Source organism: Eucalyptus grandis, chromosome 8, assembly GCF_016545825.1.
Source record: "Eucalyptus grandis isolate ANBG69807.140 chromosome 8, ASM1654582v1, whole genome shotgun sequence".
Lineage (NCBI taxonomy): Eukaryota > Viridiplantae > Streptophyta > Magnoliopsida > Myrtales > Myrtaceae > Eucalyptus > Eucalyptus grandis.
In genome coordinates, this window is record NC_052619.1 from 23,892,035 (window position 1) to 23,912,417 (window position 20,383).

Here is a 20,383-nt window from a genome sequence, read left to right on the forward strand (position 1 = left end):
ATCATTTTGATGACAAAAATTGCAGCCATAGTCCAAGCTCCGAATTTCACTCTTTGGTATTCAGATTCTTCAACAAATTCCCAGTTTAATGTCTAAATTTTAATGTAGAAAAAGTCCACGAAATTTCTATAAGTCCCTTTCGCCATACAGCTCGGCTTGAAAGCCCAAATTTCCTTCAAATGAGTCTATCTGAATTTCCATTTTTCGTCCGAATTTCTATAAGTCACAACGTCCGATTCGATTTTTCGCAAAAATCCCGGAATCTCTGAAAATTTTTCGAAGAATGAGTCGACGTTCCTCAAATAGCTCGTGACACCACTGAACTTTCAATTTTTGAAATCGGGTTCAAATTCACGGTTATTTTCAATCCGGCGAGCTTTTAGCGTGATCTAGTCTATCGGGTAGCTTTTAGGAATTTTTTAGTGCAATTGACCGTGATCGATTTATCTCGAGTCATAATGTACATCTTCGACACATTGACGGCTCTCGATTGTCGTGAAAATGTTAAGGTTTCAAATACGGACACAAGGTATCCAAAATGATAGAAAATCAATTTAGTGCCGATCGATGAGAATTTTGCAATCATGTGGAATCACCCCCTTTTTGATCACTCATCTTAATCGAATCGATCTATCTCTGATCTCTGATCGATTTTTAAGTGTGCAGTAATGACCATTGCAAATTAGCACGGTGGAGCAGTCGATTCCTAGTTGAATTCTCAAGCCTTTTGCGTCAAAATCCCTTAATAATTTTCCAAGATAGTCTAGTTATCTCTTGAGTGATCGGCTCGGAGAATAGCACTATAGACGCATCGACGAAAGACCCGATTTATTCAATTGAAATCAGATTTGAAAAATCAGGATGTCACATGGCCGGCACCGTTTGGCTAGGGTTGCTGGTCACCTTGGCCGACCCTTGCCCCATCGTTGCCGACTCTTTCCGGTGATGGTGGGGCAACGGTAATGGCGGGGCAGCGGTAATGGCGAGCTATAGAATCCCTCACTGAATGTTGCCCCTCCCTTATTTATTTATTTATTTTTTAATTTAGTATCCCGATGCATGCCGCCAGTGGGTCGAAGAGTTGGAGCAGCTCCTGCTGTTAGATTCGGACGGAAATGGTACCAATCTTAGTTCCTCATTGGTGGAATCTCTTCCCAAAGTCATATCAAATGTGCACGATTTTTTTTTTCATGTTGCGGCTAAGGTAAAGGGCAATATTGTTACTGATCTTTGCTTGAGTGTTCATGTTGTATTATTTTTTGAGCATGTTTGATCAAAAAAGTAAATTTTTGGAGTAATGGTGTTTGCACTCAATGGCGATAAGTTCCTTTTTTTTCCTTCATGCTGCTCGTCTTTTTTCGTTTTTTTTTTAACTCTGAGGATATTTTTTTTTTTTTAACAAGATTGTAGTTTGCCTGATGCTATCGAGATTACTATGCCCAGGGGGCAGTTAAAATAATAGCAATCTTTACTTTTTATCTCTGATATGCATTTATCTGTATGTGTTTCCCATGTCTTTGTAAGGTGGAGAGCATTCATCAATACATTGGATCAATGAAAACTGCATATCTTGCTGATCAACGCCATCGAGGCGATGGGAATGATCCGTTTCTTGAGGCGGACAGACGCGAGACCGCCAGACAAGAAGCTGCTTCCAAGAGGGTACATCCAACCTTGCATTTGCCTCCAGTTTCTCAACCTTCAACACAAGTTGCCGGGCTTTTTGTTAGCTCTGCTACTCCAGGGGCATCGACTGCTCCCCAGACATCTAGGGCAATTGTATCTGCATCATCTGGAAGTGGTTTATCGCTTTTTAGTACACCGTCTTCTGCTCCTTCTATGTCGTCATCTTCTTAATTTGCAACGCCTAGCATGTCAGCTCCAGTTTCTTCTCTTTTTGGAACTGCTGGCTCTTCTCCTCAGACGCCACAATTTGGTTCTTCTTCATCGGCTTCTTTATTCGGGTCTGCGTCGACTCCCTCATTGTTCGGAAGTAGTGCTCCATCTTTAGGTTCTACCCCTGCTATCGGTGGTTCACTTTTCTCTACACCATTTGCATCAGGTACCTTTTCAGACCTTATATTGGGGCATGGTTGGTGGTCAGTGAAGAAAAGGCATTCGTTTTGTATTTTAAAATGTTTTTTCCTTGTAATACTAACCCAAAACGGAAGGCAGAAAAGGACAAAAGATTAGAGTCCGTACTCATTTCTCTGATATTTACTCAGTTGGGTGATGGTAACTAAACTTCTGGGGACGTTTAAGCAAATGATAGATAATTCAGGACTCCTTTTTCTCTATTGCTGCGATTATGTTGTCATTGTTTATAAATAATGCGGAGTTGCATATTTATTTGCACCTAATCATTTAGTCATTTTGTCTTGAGCTTGATAGTTTGAGAAAAAGTGATGTCTCTCTCATTGATTGAGGTTTGATTTTTTTCTTTTTGTTCTTTCGCTAGGTCCACCACCAGTGTAAAATATCCTTACACATTCACATTGGATGAGTGACGTGTGGCTGGAATTAAATTTTTAACCGAATTCTTTCACATGGCAACCATCTAGCGGTGAATGTGTAAATTAATTTTTATAGGCATTGGACATCCAAAAAATTAGCAGAAGCAGTTATTTTGTCCAATGCTTGATAGTCATAGTGGTCTAGTCTTACTATAAGAAAGAGAATGTAGTTTGTGCCTATCAATATTTCAGGTTTATAGATAGATTACCTACAGATGCTCCCAAAAATTTATGAGTACTAAAGTTGTTTTCTCTTGTTCTGGCAAAGTAGATTACTGACCAGTTTGTCTAGCTTTATTTGAGCCTTAAAGTTTCCCTTCTCGCTTCATCAGTCTCAGGCAATTGAATCTTGTTGCTGATGTTCTTTCCTATATCCTTTTTGCTTTTATTATGATTGGCATGAACCTTGAGTTATGCATAATATTGACACGATAACCATCTTTTGGAATTGGCCTGTGATTTTTAGCAAATCTGATGTAGAGAGTCTATACACTTAGTGGATCTTTTTTTGGTTTTATTTCATATTTTATGGGTTCTTACTGCTTATAATGCCCCTGCATATATGTTTTGAGCAATTAGGAAGCTATTGGTAAATTGATCATGTCTCATGGCAGAGGTTTTTTTTGGGTGGCGATAGATTGAAGGGGCTGCGTCTTGATTGATGACTGATAGTTGCATTTATATTATTCTGTGACGTATATTAGATATACTTTCTTGAATTCATTTTACTGTTGTGCTAATAATAGATCCTTTTCCTCTCAGGTGCTGCAACTGGATCTGGAGCAAGCTTTGGCAATGTATCTGTGAGTATCAGTTATCCCATCATTTTTTATTGTTGCCTCAAAACAAATTAATTCTCTCACATGCCAACACAAACAGCTCAACATTTTTGAAGGGGCAATCCCTGTAGAACAGCCTCGTTCTTAGAACAAATGACAATGGAAAGTAGTTCCTCTAAAATTTCATTTGTGCCTGCAGAAATCAGCAAGGCCAAAGTCTCGGACAGCTCGTCGTTAGTGAGTGGCATTCACATGACTAACTCCGGCTGCTATCTCACACTTCCTAAATCTTTCTTTTGGCTGCCTTGACTATAGAAAAACAAGAAGCTCGGAGAGGTCGCCAATTGTTCTTTAACGAGTTGCAATTTCATTCCTTTTTCTTTTTTCTTCCGTGGGACTAGTCTAGATCACCTCTCTTCTGGGAGGTCAACATCAGGAACATGTTACTAAATTGTGAGTGATTTAGGGGATCTCTTTTGTAGCTCTAAATTCACATTTAGGTTTAGTGTCTGAGTACACTTTCACTAACATTGTATGGTTATATCTTGCAAAATGGCCTTTGCAACTGAATTTCCTTGAAGAAGTTTGAAGTTCACGCCGCATTGATCGCCTTTTGCTTAAATTGTTTTCTTCTACTCTTTGCTTGTGGCCTGGATAGTCTTTGCTTGGTCAGCTTCATAGCTGGAACTGCATTTTTTCATGTAGTGCAATATGTTCTTGTGGGCTGTTGTTATTTCTGAAGATACAACTAAAGGAGGCAATGGTGGTAAGAAGATACCTGTTATTTTTGTTCATCGACACCAAAACTTATTTGCATCTGTATTGGATAAGCTGTTTCGTTTGTCATTGCTTGGCTCGTCTTACCATTCTATGCTGAAATGATGAGGCAAGCTCTGATGATTGGGTTGCTGGAGAAGTGTATTAATGTCTTGACATGTTAATGTCCCAAAGAGTTGCTTCTCCATGAATCACTTTGGCGTCAAACTTTACCTGTCTTACATGACAAATATATGATGCATGAAGAAAAAAAGACCAGCAAAATCCTTAAAACATCAAAACTTAATCACTCTTCTATTCTTGAATGGCTTGTGCTTTAGTCTATGTATCAGCACTTGAATCAACTATATACTGTATTTATCAGCGGTGATTTTTCCTGATAAGTGAAGAGATTATCACTGAGGCACCAAGCGGTGCGGATCCATTTACAAAACGAGCTCGAAGCCAAAATTGAGAAAAGAGCTTGTTTACAAGATGAACAGTTCACCATGTCAATCAAAACATTGACATTGAAGCATAAATCTACGCTACTTAACGGGAGGAACTCTGCATCAACTTTCAATGAGTTCTTTTAAGGAAGACTTTTATCCTTGAAGATACTCGTGTTCTTTCTTTCCAGATCCATCAGTAAACAAAAGAAGGAAACTACCAGAAAACAGGAGGGATAAGGTTGTCCACCCGCTTTGCCGTATGCCGTGGGTATGGAATACCTCGACGGGGCCAGGGTTTTTGTTCGTCAGACTCGATTATTGTCAGAACCCGAGCGAGTCAAACATCCGATTAGGACTTCTGCCATTGCAAGAAGTTAAGTACGAATTCACTTGATTTAGCTGCGATTGTGATCGAGATACAATGCGGAATTATCCGACTTTTAGCCAAAAACTGCAATAGCACGGAAAGTTCCTACTTTATTCGTGTGGCTCCGGAGGGATAGGGCAGGAGCAATTTGATAGACTGTCCCTACAAGGAAAGAAAATGACACTGAGAAGAATCAATCTAACTACGGGACCATTCCGACCAAAAAAAACAAAAAAACTACGGAACCATAAGACAACAGCCATTGAAACTTCAACCTAGCATCAAACAAATCCTGAAGCAACCAAAGCGAAGCTGAAAGAAGCCTGAACACAGACACAACTCATCAGATATGGAGGGCAAAGAAACAGAGAGAGAGAAGCACTTTGTGCTGGTCCACGGGGCTTGCCATGGAGCATGGTGCTGGTACAAAGTGGCCACCCTTCTGAAGTCCTCAGGCCACAAGGCCACTGCCCTGGATATGGCCGCTGCAGGGGTCCATCCGAAGCAGGCCCGAGAGCTGAACTCAATTGTGGAATATGTCGAGCCGCTGTTTGAATTCTTCGAGGGTCTTCCACGAGGAGAGAAGGTGATCCTGGTGGGGCATAGCATGGGTGGGGTTGTGATTTCATTGGCCATGGAGAGATTTCCTGAGAAAATTGCAGTTGCTGTGTTTGTAGCTGCAATCATGTATGGTCCTGAGCTCAGTGTTGAAACTGTTTATGAGGAGGTAGGTACTTTTTTCTACTTTGACATGTAAATTAAGGGGAAAAACATGTTTTGATCGTATTTTTAATTCTGATCCAAAAGGAATCGTGTATATTAACCGTAGACTTCCCATTTAGCCTTTGTTAATCACTCCGCTGACCATATCGGTTTAAATTCAGTGTAAGGCTAATGGGTTTGGAATCGGTCGACATACATGGTCTAGATTTTCCAATTAAGGGTCATGCAATCGATTTGGGAAAAAATCTGTCATGGAGAGGCAAATATCAATCTATAATCAGGACAAGTGAAACAAACAGAGTAGTCCTGAAAGGCTCTCTTTTCCAAACATAGAAGCACATCCATCATTAAGAGAGTAACACTTGTTGTAATCATAAGCAGCAATTAATCCATTTCACGATCTTCATGAAGAACATCAATTTTATTATTATTATTATTATTATTATTATTATTATTATTATTATTATTATTATTATTATTATTATTATTATTATTATTATTATTATTATTATTGTATAAGATAATTCTGGAGCTCAGCGCATTGATATGTGTACTGCCTGTAAATTCTCAGTACGGTCGCAGATTGGATTCATCCATGGACACAAAATATGCTTTTGATGATGGCCCTGAAAAGCCTCCAACCAGTTTTCTGTTTGGATACAATTTCATGGCCTCTAAGCTGTATCAACTCTCTCCACCCGAGGTAAATATATTCGACGATTTTATTGATGAAGATTCTCTTAATTTTGTCTTTTGACATCAAACAAAACTTCCCACATTTTCAACAAGCTCAGAATCAAGTTCTTTTATTAGCAAAATCAGTTCTATACGGCCGAGTTAAGATGCATTTATTCACTTCATTTCATGTAGGATTTGACATTGGCCTCCTACTTGGCGAGACCTCTCCGCATGTTTCCAGACCGATCCAGATTCAAGGCGGAAGCAACGGTCACAACGGTGAAGTACGGTTCAGTTCCTCGAGTTTACATTGTGTGCGACCAAGACTTGGTGATAAAAGAAGACCTGCAGAGATGGATGATTGAACGCAATCCAGTGGACGAAGTTTGTTTGATCCCTAATTCAGATCACATGGTCATGTTCTCCAAACCATTGGAGTTTTGTTCTACTCTCAAACAGATTGCAGAAAATTATTCCTGAGGATTATTTAAAGGCTTGCTTCTATAGATTTCTAAGTCGTTTTGACTAGTTAAAGCAAAAGGATTATGTGTCTAAACTTTTCGTTAATGGGCCAAACCGTCTCTCAACTTTCACTTGGTTCAGTGAAATTCTTACATTGTTTTGGTCCGTTCAATACTGTCATCCCATCAGTTACCAAAACAATCTAATGAACTTAACACTGGATGGAAAAAAGAAAGGAGAAAAAGCCCATTCACGTGGATTTCGTCACTGCAGAAAATAATGCACGTTCCTCTTCTACGTCTAGTATTCAATTCAGATAGACAATAATCTATTAATCAATGGAATTGACGTTGCATTCCCTCTTCTATTAGCAGGTTTAAAAGCATAGTGTATATGTGTCGGGGTCTACTAATCCTATTCATCGGTTCTTGATTTCCCACTAACTCCAATTCCTCATGTATGTGCTGGGGTCTCTGTCAACATGAGATCAATCCAAGAACGAGTCAGAAGACAGATCATCCGTCGCCACTGTCTCATCATCAAGTTGCAATACCAAAATTTATGCTACAACCTCTCAAAGACCATATCCATGGCGGAACCGCAAACTACGTCTGGCACGTCTCGACAAGCCGCCATTGCACGCCTCTTTTTGTTGCTACTTGATCGCCTTTCCTCTCGACCGTCCCAGAAAAAGAGGAAAGATTACAGTAGAAGTATGAACCTTTCTAAGCCACAAAAAGAATTCGGGAGTTGTACCAAAAGCAATTCTATTACGGAAATAAATTTTTTATCAAACGCCTTTGAATGTTCATAAACTTATCTAGAGCTTGTGTTTTAGTGTATATATTAGCACTTGAGTCAATTATATGCTGTATTTGTCCTTTAGTGTATATATTAGCACTTGAGTCAACTATATGCCGTATTTGTCAATGGAGTTTTTTCTCGATAAGTGAAGAGAATATCATTGAGGCACCAAGGGGTGCCGATCCATTACAAAACGAGCTTGAAACCAAAATTGAAAAAAGAGCTTGTTTACAAGATGAACAATTCACCATGTCAAGCAAAACATCGACATCGAAGCATAAATCTACACACTACTAAGCGGGAGGAACTCTGCATCAACTTTCAATGAGTTCTCTTAAGGAAGACTTTTATCCTTGAAGATACTCGTGCTCGTTCGTTCTTTCCAGATCCATCAGCAAACAAAAGGAGGAAACCACCAGAAAACAGGAGAGATAAGGTTGTCCATCCACTTCGCCGTATGCCGCGGCCGCCGGGCTTGAATACCTCGTCGGGTCCACAGTTTTTGTTCGTTAGACTCAATTATTGTCGAAACCGGATGAATCAAACATCCGATCAGAACTTCTGCTAATGCAAGAAGTTGCTTGCGAATTCACTTGATTTGGCTGTGATTATGATCGAGAAGATACCGTGTGGAATTTTCCAACTTTTAGACTTCCTTCACTTCGTAGAAAATAATTTTCAAGAAAACATTTTCCGCATTTTTCAGCGTTCATTTAACGGAAAATGAATTGTTTGGGAAAAATAATTTCTTTGAATAAAAAAAAGTTATCTAAAATAGCAGAAAATGTTTTTTATTTTTTAAAAGTGGAAAACATTTTCCTCACTTACTCTTTCTAATCTCACGTCCCTATAAGTCCCAACCTCCTCCTTTTTTATTTTGTTTTTTCATTTTTTTAAGTTCGAATCTCACTTTGCTACGTTTTCCTCTTCTTCTTGCTTGGCCAGTCACTGGCCTTCTTAGTTGCTCTATCTTATCTCACATCCTTACAAGCCCCTACTTCTTTCTTTCTTTCTTTTTCTCTTTTTAAAGAATTTCATTTTTTTTATTTTTTATTTTCTTTATTGTCCTCTTCTTTTTTCTCGGCCAGTCGCGGGCCTTCTCACATGCTCTCTTTTATCTCACATCCCTAAAAGCCACAACTTCTCTCTTTCTTTATTGTTTTCTTTTATTAAAATTTGAATTATTTTTATTTTTTTTCTTTATTTTCCTCTTCTTCTTTCTTGGCCGGTTGCTGGCCTCCTCGCATTTTCTTTTTTATCTCACATCCCTACAAGCCCCTACTTCTTTCTCTTTTGAAAATTTGATTTTTTTTTTTCCTTTTTTTTCCTTTGTTTTCCTCCTCTTCTTTCTCGGCTGGTCTCTTATCTCACATCAACCCACTTCTCTCTTTTTATTATTACTTTTTCTTTTTTAAAAATTCAAATTATTTTTATTTTTATTTTTATTTTCTTCGTTTTCCTTTTCTTCTTTCTTGACTGGTTGTTGGCCTTCTCGCATGCTTTCTCTTATCTCACATCTGTACAAGCCCTGACTTCTTCTTTTTAATTGTTTTTTTTTAAATTGAATTATTTTTAATTTTTAATTTTATTTTCTTTTCATTCCTTTGTTTTGCTCTTCTTCTTTTGCGGCCGGTTGCTGGCCTCCTCACATGCTTTCTCTTATCTCATATCCCTACAAGCCCCAACATTTTTTTTTGTTTTCATCTTCTTCTTTCTTGGCCGGTTGTCGGCCATGACGATGGCCAGTGATCGGCCACGAGCGAGGCTTGAGGCTAATGAGCTTGGAGCTCGCTAATCTGGCAAGGTTTGAGGCTAGTGAGCTCCAACTACTGGTGAGGCTCGTGCTCGCCGATCTGGCAACCCTCAAGTTTGTTGGGCTTGAGCCTCATTAAATCAGTGAGCTAAAGGCCATCGCTCGCCGATTGGGTGAGCCTCGAGCTCGATGCTCAATGCTTGCACTCATTGTTCTAGCAAGCGACGAGCTTAGGTGGACGAGCCTCATGCTCAGGATGACAAGACAACAACCATTGAAGCTTCAACTTAGCATTGAACAAATCTTGAAGCTCTAAATTCATAGGTTTCGATACTTTGATGTCAAGACTATCAAGTTACTGGTACTTTGATACCGAGATTCCAAAATTGATATCGTAGACGGTTCGGTACCCACATTGAAAAAGAGTCATGATTGCTGCATTACTTTAATGAGTCATTTTAAGTTTCTAGATGTAGTGATTGTTTCTAGAGATATGATGAGATATAGCGATTGTTTTGTAAGTTTCTGGAGATTCATCTTCTTCAGAACCCTAGCTATACTTAATGAGAAGAACATATGTCATGTAACAACTCTATAAATAGGGGAGTCTTGTAATTGTTTTCATTAAGGTGAAATAAATTGACAAGCCTATCTTCTCTTCTTTGTGTGAGTTGTGAGCATTTGACCTTCAAAATTTTATCCCAACAAATTGATATCAGAGCTTCGCCTCTAACTTTTCAACAGAAGCAACCGAAGTGAAGCTGACAAAAGCCTGAACAGGCACAACTCATCAACTATAGAGGGCAAAGAAACGGAGAGAGAGAAACAGGCACAACTCATCAACTATAGAGGGCAAAGAAACGGAGAGAGAGAGAGAGAGAGAGAGAGAGAGAGAGAGAGAGAGAGAGAGAGAGAGAGAGAGAGAGAGAGAGAGAGAGAGAGAGAGAGCGAGAGAGAGAGAGAGAGAGAGAGAGAGTGAGAGTGAGGCACCTTGTGCTTGTCCACGGGGCTTGCCATGGAGCTTGGTGCTGGTACAAAGTGGCCACCATCCTCAAGTCCTCAGGCCACAAGGTCACTGCCCTGGATATGGCCGCTGCAGGAGTCCATTCGAAGCAGCCTCGACAGCTGAACTCGATTGTGGAATATGTCAAGCTGCCCTTCAAATTCTTCAAGGTTCTTCTGCGAGGAGAGAAGGTGATACTGGTGGGGCATAGCTTCGGTGGGGTTGTGATTTCATTGGCCATTGAGAGATTTCCTGAGAACACTGCAGTTGCTGTGTTTGTAGCTGCATTCATGTATGGTCCCGAGCTCAACGTTACCTCTGTTGTTGAGGAGGTAGGTACTTCTTTCTACTTTGAATAGTAAACTAAGGGGCTAAAAAACATGTTTTGATGGTAGTTTCAATTCTGATTCCGATCCCAAAGGACTTGTGCATATAACCAGTAGACTTCCCATTTAGCCTTCTATTCACTCTGTTTGGCCATATTCGTTTAAATAAATTGTAAGACTAATGGGTTCGGAATTGGTCGACATACACGGTCTAGATTTTCCAATTAAGGGTCGTGTCATCGATTTAGGAAAAAATCTGTCATGGAGAGGCAAATATCAATTTATAGGACGTGCGGACCCACAGTGCCATAACTTGACACAGAGATAATTAAGTGTCAAAATCGGAGAGAAATAGATAACTTAAGTGTCACTTCCGGCCAAAACGCTGATGTGTAAATTTTCCAGCGAAGAGTGTGCAAAACGACGTCGTTTTGATATTGACGTGGTAAATAATTTAATATAAAAATTAATTAAATTAAATTTAAAACTAAATTTATTTAAAATATTTAAAAAATAAAAAAATACTTAAAATATTTTATAAAAATTAAATATTAAAAAAAAAAAAAAAAAAAAAAAAAAGGGAGGTGGCCGAGAGCCGAGCCCCGAGCCGCCGTTGGGAAGGGTAAGCGACGGAGGGGGAGGGTCGGCCGGGGTTGGCAACCCCGGGCGACCGGCGAGGGCCCGCGAGCCATCGCTAGAGGTGTTAAAATGGATCATTGACCCATTTATGAACCCATTTATGTTTAAATGAGTCATTAATGGGTCAAGTCTTATTTTCTAAAGGCACTCATAATGGATTTTAAAATTGAAGAGTGTGAGATATATGGGTCTTAAATTGATAAGCTCTACACCCATTTAAGACCCATTTATCAACCCATTTATTTTCACCCAAACCAAAACCTCACAATCTCTCTCTTCTCTCTTTAACTTTATAATTTTTTTAAAACCGAAATTATAATTATTTTTTATTTTTCTATCCTTTTTTTTTTTCTTCTTCCTTCGGTGGCCGGCGACCAGCTAGGCAAGCCTCGAGCTCGCCGGATTTGGCAAGGCCGCCAACACCTAGCGAGCTAGATCCAGCGAGGCTCGAGCCTTGCCGGATTTGGCAAGGCTGCTAACACTTGGCAAGGTGGAGGCCTCGCTCGATCTTTGGCGAGCTCGAGCTCGCTAGATTTGGCGAGGCGAAGGTCTCGCCGCGGCCTCCGCCCGACGAGGCTCAGCCTCACCGATCTTGCGAGGCTCAAGCTTGCCGAATCGGCGAGCCTTGAGCTCGTCGGTGTCGGCGAGTCGGGCTAACTTGAGGCTTGCTGTGGCCGGCCGTCGGTCGTCATCGTCGCGGCGGCCGGCCAAAGAAGAAGAAGAAGAAGAAAAAGAAAAAAGAAAAAGAAAAGCTATATTTAAAAAATAATAATAATTAAAAATTTATTTTTTAAAAAATAAAAATAATTAAAATTCGATTTTTTAAAAATAATTATTTTAAAAATTATAAAAATTGTCCATTAAATTTGTGTTTTATAAAATTATTTTAGCAATACCATTTTTTTAAATATATATAATAAATTAAGTTTAGTTAAATAGGTCGGGTATGGGTTGGTATGGGTTAGGTCAGGTAATGGTCAAAATTTTTGCATTACAATAAATGGGTCATACACAGGTTAAATGACTCGATTTGGGTTGGACCATTTATGACCCGACCTAAACTCGACCTGATCTACCCGTATAACGGGTCTAGCCATCACCTAGATTCGATGAGGGTTGGCGGCCCTCGCTCAGCCTAGACCAAGGGCCGCCGCTCGTTGGGGCGACCCTTAGTGGGCGACAGCCCTTGGTCCGGCTGGGCGAGGGTTGCCGCAACCCTCGCCTAGATCTGTGGCGAGTGGTGAGGGCTTGCGGCCCTCACCCAGATCCGGTGAGGGTCGGTGGCCCTCACCCGGTTGGGCCAAGGGATGCCGCTCACTGGGGGTCACCCTGGGGGGTGCCGCCCTCGGCGGGTGGCGGCCCTTGGCCCATCCGGTGAGGGCCACCGACCCTCATTGGATGAGGGCCACCGACCCTCACCGGATGGGCGAGGGCCGCCGACCCTTAGCGGATCTAGGCGAGGTTGCGACCCTCGCCTTGATCTAGGCGAGGGCTCGCGTCGGCCGACCCTCCCACCTCTTTCGCCGGCCTTTCTGGTTGTTTTATTTTTTTAAATATTAAAAATTATTATTTTGAAATATTTTAAATAAATTTAATTTAATTAATTTTTATATTATTTTTTACCACGTTAGCATCAAAACGATGTCATTTTTGCATTATTTGGCCATGTCGGCGTGCAAAATGACGTCGTTTTGCACTTACTTCACTGGAAATTGCGCATGTCAGCATTTTGGCTGGATTTTGGCCAGAGTGGCACTTAAGTGATCAATTTCTTTTCGAATGTGGCACTTAAGTGTCACTTAAGTTATGGCACTTGAAGAGATCTTTTGCCCAATTTATAGTAAAGACTAGCGAAACAGAGTAGTCGCGAAAGGTTCTCTTCACCAAACATGGAAGAAAATCCATTGCACGCCAATCATCAAGAGAGAAACACTTCTATAATCGTAAGCAGCAATTAATGTATTAGATGATTTTGAAGAAGAAGAAGATCATTTATTTATTTATTTTTGGGTATAAAATAATTCAACGGCTCAGTGCGGTGATATTGATACTGCTTGCGAATTCTCAGTATGGTCGCAGATTGGGTTCATCCATGGACACAAGATATGCTTTTGATGATGGCCCTGAAAAGCCTCCAACCAGTTTTCTGTTTGGATACAACTTCATGGCCTCTAAGCTGTATCAACTCTCTCCACCCGAGGTAAAGATATTCAACCATTTATCGATGAAGATTCTTGTAATTTCATTTTTCGACATCAAACAAAACTTCCCAAGTGATCAACAAGCTCAGAATCAAGTTCTCTTGGGTTGCGTATGACAATGCTTCTGTTTCGGGGAAGAGTTTTTTTTTTTAGAAATAGTTGTTTTCTATTTCTGTTCTGGGGAACAATTTCTAAGTAAAAAAACCCGTTTGATAACTACACAAAATTTCTATTCTTGGAATAGAAAAAAAATAGAAATGCGTTTGGTAACGCAATAATTTCTTTTTTGTATTATTTATTTTTAATTCTTGCTCACGGATCGTCGACCGTCGGCCGCCGTCGTTTGATGCCGGCCACCGCCGCTGCACGACCGCCTGCTGCTGATTGTGCGGCGACCGCTGGCGGCCGATGGGCTTTGTGGCGGCGGTCATCGGTGATGGTCGGCGGTGGGCGGTCGTGTAGTGGCAGCGGCAGGGGGCAGTGACCGATAGCGGGCGGTGGCAGCGGTGGCAACAGAGTCTGGTGGCGGCGGTGGCGGTAGTTGGCGGTGGTCGGCGGTGGCGGCGTGTGACATCCCGATTTTCCGATTCTATGTTCAATAAATTGAGACGGGCATTTCATTGGCACGCATATAGTTTTTTTCCTTGAGTTGGCCACTCATGTGGAAACGAGTCTATCGGGTGAAGCTGTTAAGAGTTTCTAATGCATCAGACTCGAGAATTTGACCAGGAAGCAACCTTTCGACCGAGCTAGTCTGCAAGGGTCATTACGGCACAATTAAAATCGATTAAAGATCAGAGATAGGTCGACTCGACAGAGGCATGTGATCGGGTGTGGGTGATTCCACCGGATCGCATAATTCATGTCGATCGACCCTGGACCGACTATACTATCGATTGGGTACTCTGTGTTCGTATTTGAAACCTTGAGATTACCCCGACAACCGAAAGTCGCCAATGTTTCAAAGATGTACATTGTGGCTTGAGATGATCAACCACAGGTCAAATACATGAAAATTTCTAAAAGCTACCCGGTAGGTTGGGCCGCGTTAGTATCGTGCCAAAGTGAAATTAACCGTGGAATTGAGATCGAATTCAGAAATTGGAAGTCTGGGTGTGTCACAAATCATTTTAGGAATATTAACTTACATTTGGAAGATTTTTCATGCAAGTCGAGTGTTTCGGCAAATTAATCAGAGAATGGCCAATTTGGCTCGAGAAATTAGTGGGCCCGTCTTTGGTCACGCTTTTGGGACTTAAGTTGGTTCTATGAACAAGTGAAGATGTGAATTGAAGTGTGGTAACATTGGATTAATTTTATGGACTTCAATTTGATTCAATTGGAAGAGAATCAAGTGAAATTGAAGAATTGGTCGTACAAGATTTTGGACCCCGGCGGAAAATGAAAGTGCAACCATTGGAGAAGTTGTGGAGGATTTGAGTGAGTGGAAGATAACATGGGATGATGTCATGGTGGTTGAGGCCAAGGGTTGAGATCTTGACACGTGGACGGTGGAGATTTGCTCGAGAAAAGGTGACCCATCACCATCATCTTCCTCCTTGAATGAAGGAGTTGTCTTGGAACTTGGAAAGGGAGAGAGAGAGAGAGGGAGGCGTGCGAACCAGAAGCTCGGCCGGCCTCCCCCTTCGCTCGTTCGGCCGCTCGGCCGCTCGTCGCCGGCCGCCCTCCGCCGCGCTTGCCGTCGCTCAGCTCGCGTGCACCTCCGCTTCTCTCCTCTATCCTCTTTCTGCTGTTCGGTGCCCTTGTTGTGCGAAGATCAGAGCAAACCGAAGCAGCATGTCCCGCTCGCCGCCGCAGCAAACGACCGAAGCTGAAGTCGTCGCCGTCGCAGCTCGCCGCCGTCCAACCGCTCGCTCGCCCGCTGGCTCTCGTCGCTGCCTTGGTCGCGCCTTCGTCCGCTCGTTCGGCGTCCCAGCAACTCGTCCGAGCAGCTCGGGCCTTCGCCGGAGCTCCTTCCGCCGCCGTGAGCCGCCGTTGACCTCCCCATCGGCTCGTCCAAGCCCCGCCGGTCCTCCTCCGCCGTTCCTCCGCCCAAACCGGCGCCGGATCCGCCTCCTCCAGCCCCAAATCAGTAGCTGCGAAAATGGGTATGGCAGCCCCTTCGTGGGCCGTTTTGGCCGCCTTCCCGAGCCCGGATGCTCGGCCCGCTTTGAGGAAAGTCGATCCTCGCGTTGCCCTCGTCGTTTTGGTCCGCTCGGCTCGTTAATCCGGTGAGTTTAGCTCACTAAACCTTGATTAGACGGTTAATGATGCCCTAAGTGTGCTTAGCCAAAGTTAAGTAAGCTTAGTTGGTTAAATTAGTTTATTTGGTTGATGATTAGATTATGGTGTTTAATTAAGTTAAAGTGGGTTTAGTTTAAAGTTAAGTATGTTTATTTTTAATATAAAGCCTTGATGTGACATAATAGGGTTTTTAATTTTGAATTATTTAATTGCTTCGAAATTCTGGAAATTTATAATATTATATTAATTCCGAAATTATTAAAATATTATTATTAAAAAAAAAAAAACGGAAAAATTATTTTTGATCCCGTTGCTCAGAATTTCGTCTTGGGTCGTTACAGTACATTCGGATTTTGAAATTGATGATTGGATATTATAAATTGAGTGTGGATTTCGAAAACTATGGATATTATTATTTTATTAATTTTCGGAATAAATTTAATTATCTATTAAATTCCGAAAATTTTCATTGGGACCTTATTTGCTCAGAATTTCGTGCCGATCGCTGTTGTGTATTTAGAATTTGAATTTGATGAATGGATGTGGCGAATTGAGTGTTGATTGTGATAAATATGGATTCTTTATAAAATTCTAAGTGTGGAAATTGATGGGCGATTGGCCGTTATATGCCACCTATTAGAGGTCGCGCCCAGTGGGGCCGTTATATGCCACCTATTAGAGGTCGCGCCCAGTGGGGCCGTTATATGCCACCTATTAGAGGTCGCGCCCAATGGGGCCGTGTTATGCCACCTGATAAAGGTCGCGCCGAGTGGGGCCGTGATGCCACTGATTCTAATTTTGCCGAGTAGGGCCGTGATTGTGAGCAATGATTGATTTGTTGGAATGACATGTAATCGGCCGAGTCGATTGATCGTTGAGACGATCCAAGTGGTTGAATTGTTTTGATAATGTGATTGAGCCATGGTTGTTTGGTTATCATAATTGTACGTGGTTGAATTATATAAATTGCGCTAACTCGGATGAAGGCCGAGGCGAGGTAAGTCTTATGTGTGATGTGGCTAGGCCACCCGGGGTGTATTTTCTTTCTAATAGGGGTTTAGGGGGTTGAACTTGCTGAGACATTGTCTCATCCCGGTTGTGGGATTAAAATTTCAGGTCCCCGGTGGACGGAGTGGCCAGATAGCTTTGGTTGGCCTTGAGGAGTTGCAGAGGTGAAGTCATAAGGGTTGGAGAATGTGTCCTGCTCGTTGGTTGTAGGATAGTTCCCCTTTTGTCGAGCTAGTCTATTTTGTAGAAAGTCCAGTGTTGTATTCAAACCATTTGTGTTTGTAAATGAGTGTTTGGTATTGTGATTGATTGCCTGCTTTTCTATCCCAAGTTAAATGTTGTCAGGGGATTTGTTTCGCTTCCGCATGCGTAATAAAATGAATGGGTCGGCGACGTATCCTGGGATATCGCATTTTTGATCGACCGTAGTGGGATGTGCGCGCGCTCGGGGTTCGGGGCGTGACACGGCGGGCGGCGGTCGGTGGTGGCTCCGGGCGATTGGAGGTGGCCATGGCAAGAGAGAGAAACAAAAGAAAAAGAAGAAGAAAATTGGCTTATTTTTAGAAATTGTTCCCGAGAATAAATGTTTTACCAAACGGGTTTATGTTCTTTTTTTGTTCCGAGGAACAAAAGAACAGAAATTAGGAGAAACGGGAGTGTTACCATGCGCTGCCTTATTATTGTTCTATCCGGTCGAGTTAAGATGCATTTATCACTTCATTTTATGTAGGATTTGCCATTGGCCTCCTACTTGGTGAGACCTCTCCGCCTCTTTTCAGGCCAATACAGGTTCAAGGCGGAAGCAATGGTCACAACGGCAAAGTATGGTTTGGTTCATCGAGGTTACTTTGTGTGCGACAAAGACCTGGTGATAAAAGAAGAACCTGCAGAGATGGATGATCGAACGCAATCCAACAGACGAAGTGTGTGTGATGCCTAATTCAGATCACATGGTCACGTTCTCCAAACCACTGGAGTTTTGTTCCACTCTCAAACAGATTGCAGAAAATTATTCCCGAGGATCAAGGCTTGCTTCTATAGATTTCTAAGCCGTTTTGACAAGTGAAAGCAAAAATATTATGTGTCTAAACTTTTCTCTAATGCGCCAAACCATCTCTGTACCTTCACTTGGTTCAATAAAATCCTTATACTGTTTTGGTACGTTCAATACTGTCATCCCATCAGTTACCAAAACAATCTACCAAACTTAGCACTGGAGGGAAAAAAAACTATGCTTGTGGATTTCGTCACTGCAGAAAATAATGCACGTTCCTCTTCTACATCTAGTATTCATTTCATATAGACAATTTAATCTTCGACTTAATTGACGGAATCCACATTGCATTCCTCTTCTATCCGCAGGTTTATATGGATAGCGTATATGTGTTGGGGTCTACTTACCCTATTCATCGGTTCTTGATTTCCCAGGAAACTCCGATACCTCATATATGTGTTGGGGTCTATGTCAACATGAGATCAATCCAAGAACGAGTCACGCGACAGAAGATCATCCGTCGCCACTGTCTCGTCTTCAAGTTGCAATACCAAATAAAAGCCACAACCTCTCGAAGACGATATCCTTGGCGGACCCCCATACTAAGTATGGCCTATAAGACAGACTCACCCTTGTCCCGACAAGCCGCCGTGCGCACCTCTTTTTGTTGCCATTGATCGCCTGTAGTCTCACTGTCCTAGAAAGGGAGCAAAGATTACAGTAGAAGTATGAAACTTTTTCTTTATCGCTGGTAATTTGATAGACAAAATTAGTCGCGCTGCACCAAATTTTTTGGGTTCCGTGTGATTATTCCTTGTAGACGACAAATTAATGATCTATTGGAAAAAGGAAGAGTAAAATTCTCAAACATGTAAACTTGATCACTATTTTGAAAGGCTTGTGCTTTAGTCTATGCATCATCACTTGAGTCGACTATATGCCATCTTTGTCACTAGAGTTTTTTGGGCTAAAATACACCGCAAATGCCAAACCTTGGCACACTTAAGTGCCAAAAGTTCTCCAAGATACTTTTTATGTGTCACTTTTTTTTTTTTTTTTGAAAAATTTAGACACTTAAGTGAGGGTAGCTAGAAATTCAACATGGCGCTATTTTATGAATAAATTAGTCTAGGTAGGTTGTTGGAGTTGCCTATCAACAATGAATGTGTAAAAACAATGTTGTTTTCTCCCAAAATTGATTTTTAATTATATTAATTAAATTAAATTTATAAACCAAATCTAAAGAGGGAGGGGACAACATTTAGCAGGGGCCTCCACGGCCCTTGTCGCCACTACTACCCCAACAACATCGGAAAGGGCTGGCGATGGTGGGGCGAGAGTTGGCCAAGATGGCCTGTCACGCCCCGGACTCCGAGCGCGTGCCCATCCCTATCTAGTCGATAATAATTTGCGACTTCTCAGGACGAGTCGCCGACCCTTTCCATTTTATTGCACATGCGGAAGCGAAAAGAAATCCCCTGACAGTAATCATCTTGGGATAGAAAAGCAGGACAATAGATTCACAAATAAACATGCTTTTATATATACACCGAGTCATGTACACAGGTCTATGGCCAAAAGACTAGGCCTTCCAAAAAGAAGCAGTCCGAACTGACCTACGCTTCCGATCACTTCCTCTCAGTTCCAGGTCCTCCACTCGACGACCCTGAAAATGTTGTCCCACAACGGGGTGAGATATCATCTCAGCAAGTCTAAGCTCTAAACCCCAATTAGGAGGGAAATACGCCCAGAAGTGTCATAATCACACAAGCACACAATCAAGGAGACTTACCTCGTCTCAGATCCACCCTGTAGGTCAGTACAATTTATCTCACAAACAACATGAGAGCATGAGCAACAAATAAGCTCAAATAACTGAAACGCCACACTCAATTAATCATGCATTCCTAGTTTTGATCTCGGCATATAGCACGGCCTACTCTCAGTTTGGTGGTCTTCTGGCATTGCCAGGCATCGTCTCACCCCATTGAGCACGGCACGTCTCTTTATCAGACGGCTTTCCCGAAGGAGCATAGGGTCTAGAATCAACTGCGATCGGCTTCCCATTGTCCAGGGGTATCCCAAATAAGGATAACGTCCAGCTCAATAGCCCGGGACGATTTCTCTTAACCATTACATGATCACTCAAATATGGCCCAAGGCACCATGTATTGCATTCAAATGCTTCAATTGAAATGGTGAGCCTAGCCTTTTTATTCGTATTAGAAATTCCATGAAATTACTCGTGTGTGGGTACATGGTCAACTTGATCCAGAAAAATTAATATTCATCATTTTTGAAATTCCACTATTTCATATAGTACTTAAAACCATTTTCGGTGTCAAAATCCGACACCTGAGATTTTTTGAATAAATATTGGAAATTCACAATTTTTGGAATTAAATACCAAAAATCCAATTAGCACTCAATTTGCATAATTTAACACTCAATTGTAGAAATTAACCACACCATTGCAATCGCACGAAATTCCGGTCACTGGCTATCCCGGCCTAATTTCCGGAAAAATAATTAAGAATTAAATAATTACTGAAATTAATTAAATAAATCAATTTAAATTCTAAAAATACTAACCTAGGCCAGAATCATTAAATTAATAACTAATACGGACTCGAAAAATTCCCGAACCCTTCTAGATAAATAGTATAATTTATTTAGGCCTT

General features: G+C 41.5%; 3 protein-coding genes across 3 annotated transcripts in view; all 3 read left to right on the plus strand.

Annotated features, from left to right (window-relative positions):
* The window catches only part of LOC104457251 (probable esterase PIR7A), a 41,795-nt gene that overhangs the window by 14,442 nt on the left and 6,970 nt on the right, over nt 1-20,383 (plus strand). The gene's annotated exons all lie outside the window — the stretch shown is intronic.
* On the plus strand, nt 1,869-3,614 carry LOC104457252 (nuclear pore complex protein NUP58-like). The gene is made up of 3 exons (XM_018861936.2): nt 1,869-2,062; nt 3,276-3,316; nt 3,492-3,614. Exons 1-3 carry the CDS (start codon nt 1,873-1,875, stop codon nt 3,528-3,530), a joined length of 270 nt encoding a protein of 89 aa, XP_018717481.2. The 5' UTR covers nt 1,869-1,872; the 3' UTR covers nt 3,531-3,614.
* Nucleotides 5,076-6,821, plus strand: LOC104457253 (probable esterase PIR7A). The gene is made up of 3 exons (XM_010072189.3): nt 5,076-5,594; nt 6,162-6,293; nt 6,461-6,821. The coding sequence occupies exons 1-3, from the start codon at nt 5,217-5,219 to the stop codon at nt 6,746-6,748; spliced, it is 798 nt and encodes a 265-aa protein (XP_010070491.2). The 5' UTR covers nt 5,076-5,216; the 3' UTR covers nt 6,749-6,821.

Excerpts from the sequence above, each read along its gene's own strand:
- LOC104457252 (XM_018861936.2), top strand. The coding sequence starts at position 1,873 with ATGTCAGCTCCAGTTTCTTCTCTTTTTGGAACTGCTGGCTCTTCTCCT. Across the intron at positions 2,063-3,275 it reads CTCTACACCATTTGCATCAG|GTGCTGCAACTGGATCTGGA; the intron begins GTACCTTTTCAG and ends TTTTCCTCTCAG. Across the intron at positions 3,317-3,491 it reads CAAGCTTTGGCAATGTATCT|AAATCAGCAAGGCCAAAGTC; the intron begins GTGAGTATCAGT and ends TTGTGCCTGCAG.
- LOC104457253 (XM_010072189.3), top strand. The coding sequence starts at position 5,217 with ATGGAGGGCAAAGAAACAGAGAGAGAGAAGCACTTTGTGCTGGTCCAC. Across the intron at positions 5,595-6,161 it reads TTGAAACTGTTTATGAGGAG|TACGGTCGCAGATTGGATTC; the intron begins GTAGGTACTTTT and ends GTAAATTCTCAG. Across the intron at positions 6,294-6,460 it reads ATCAACTCTCTCCACCCGAG|GATTTGACATTGGCCTCCTA; the intron begins GTAAATATATTC and ends CATTTCATGTAG.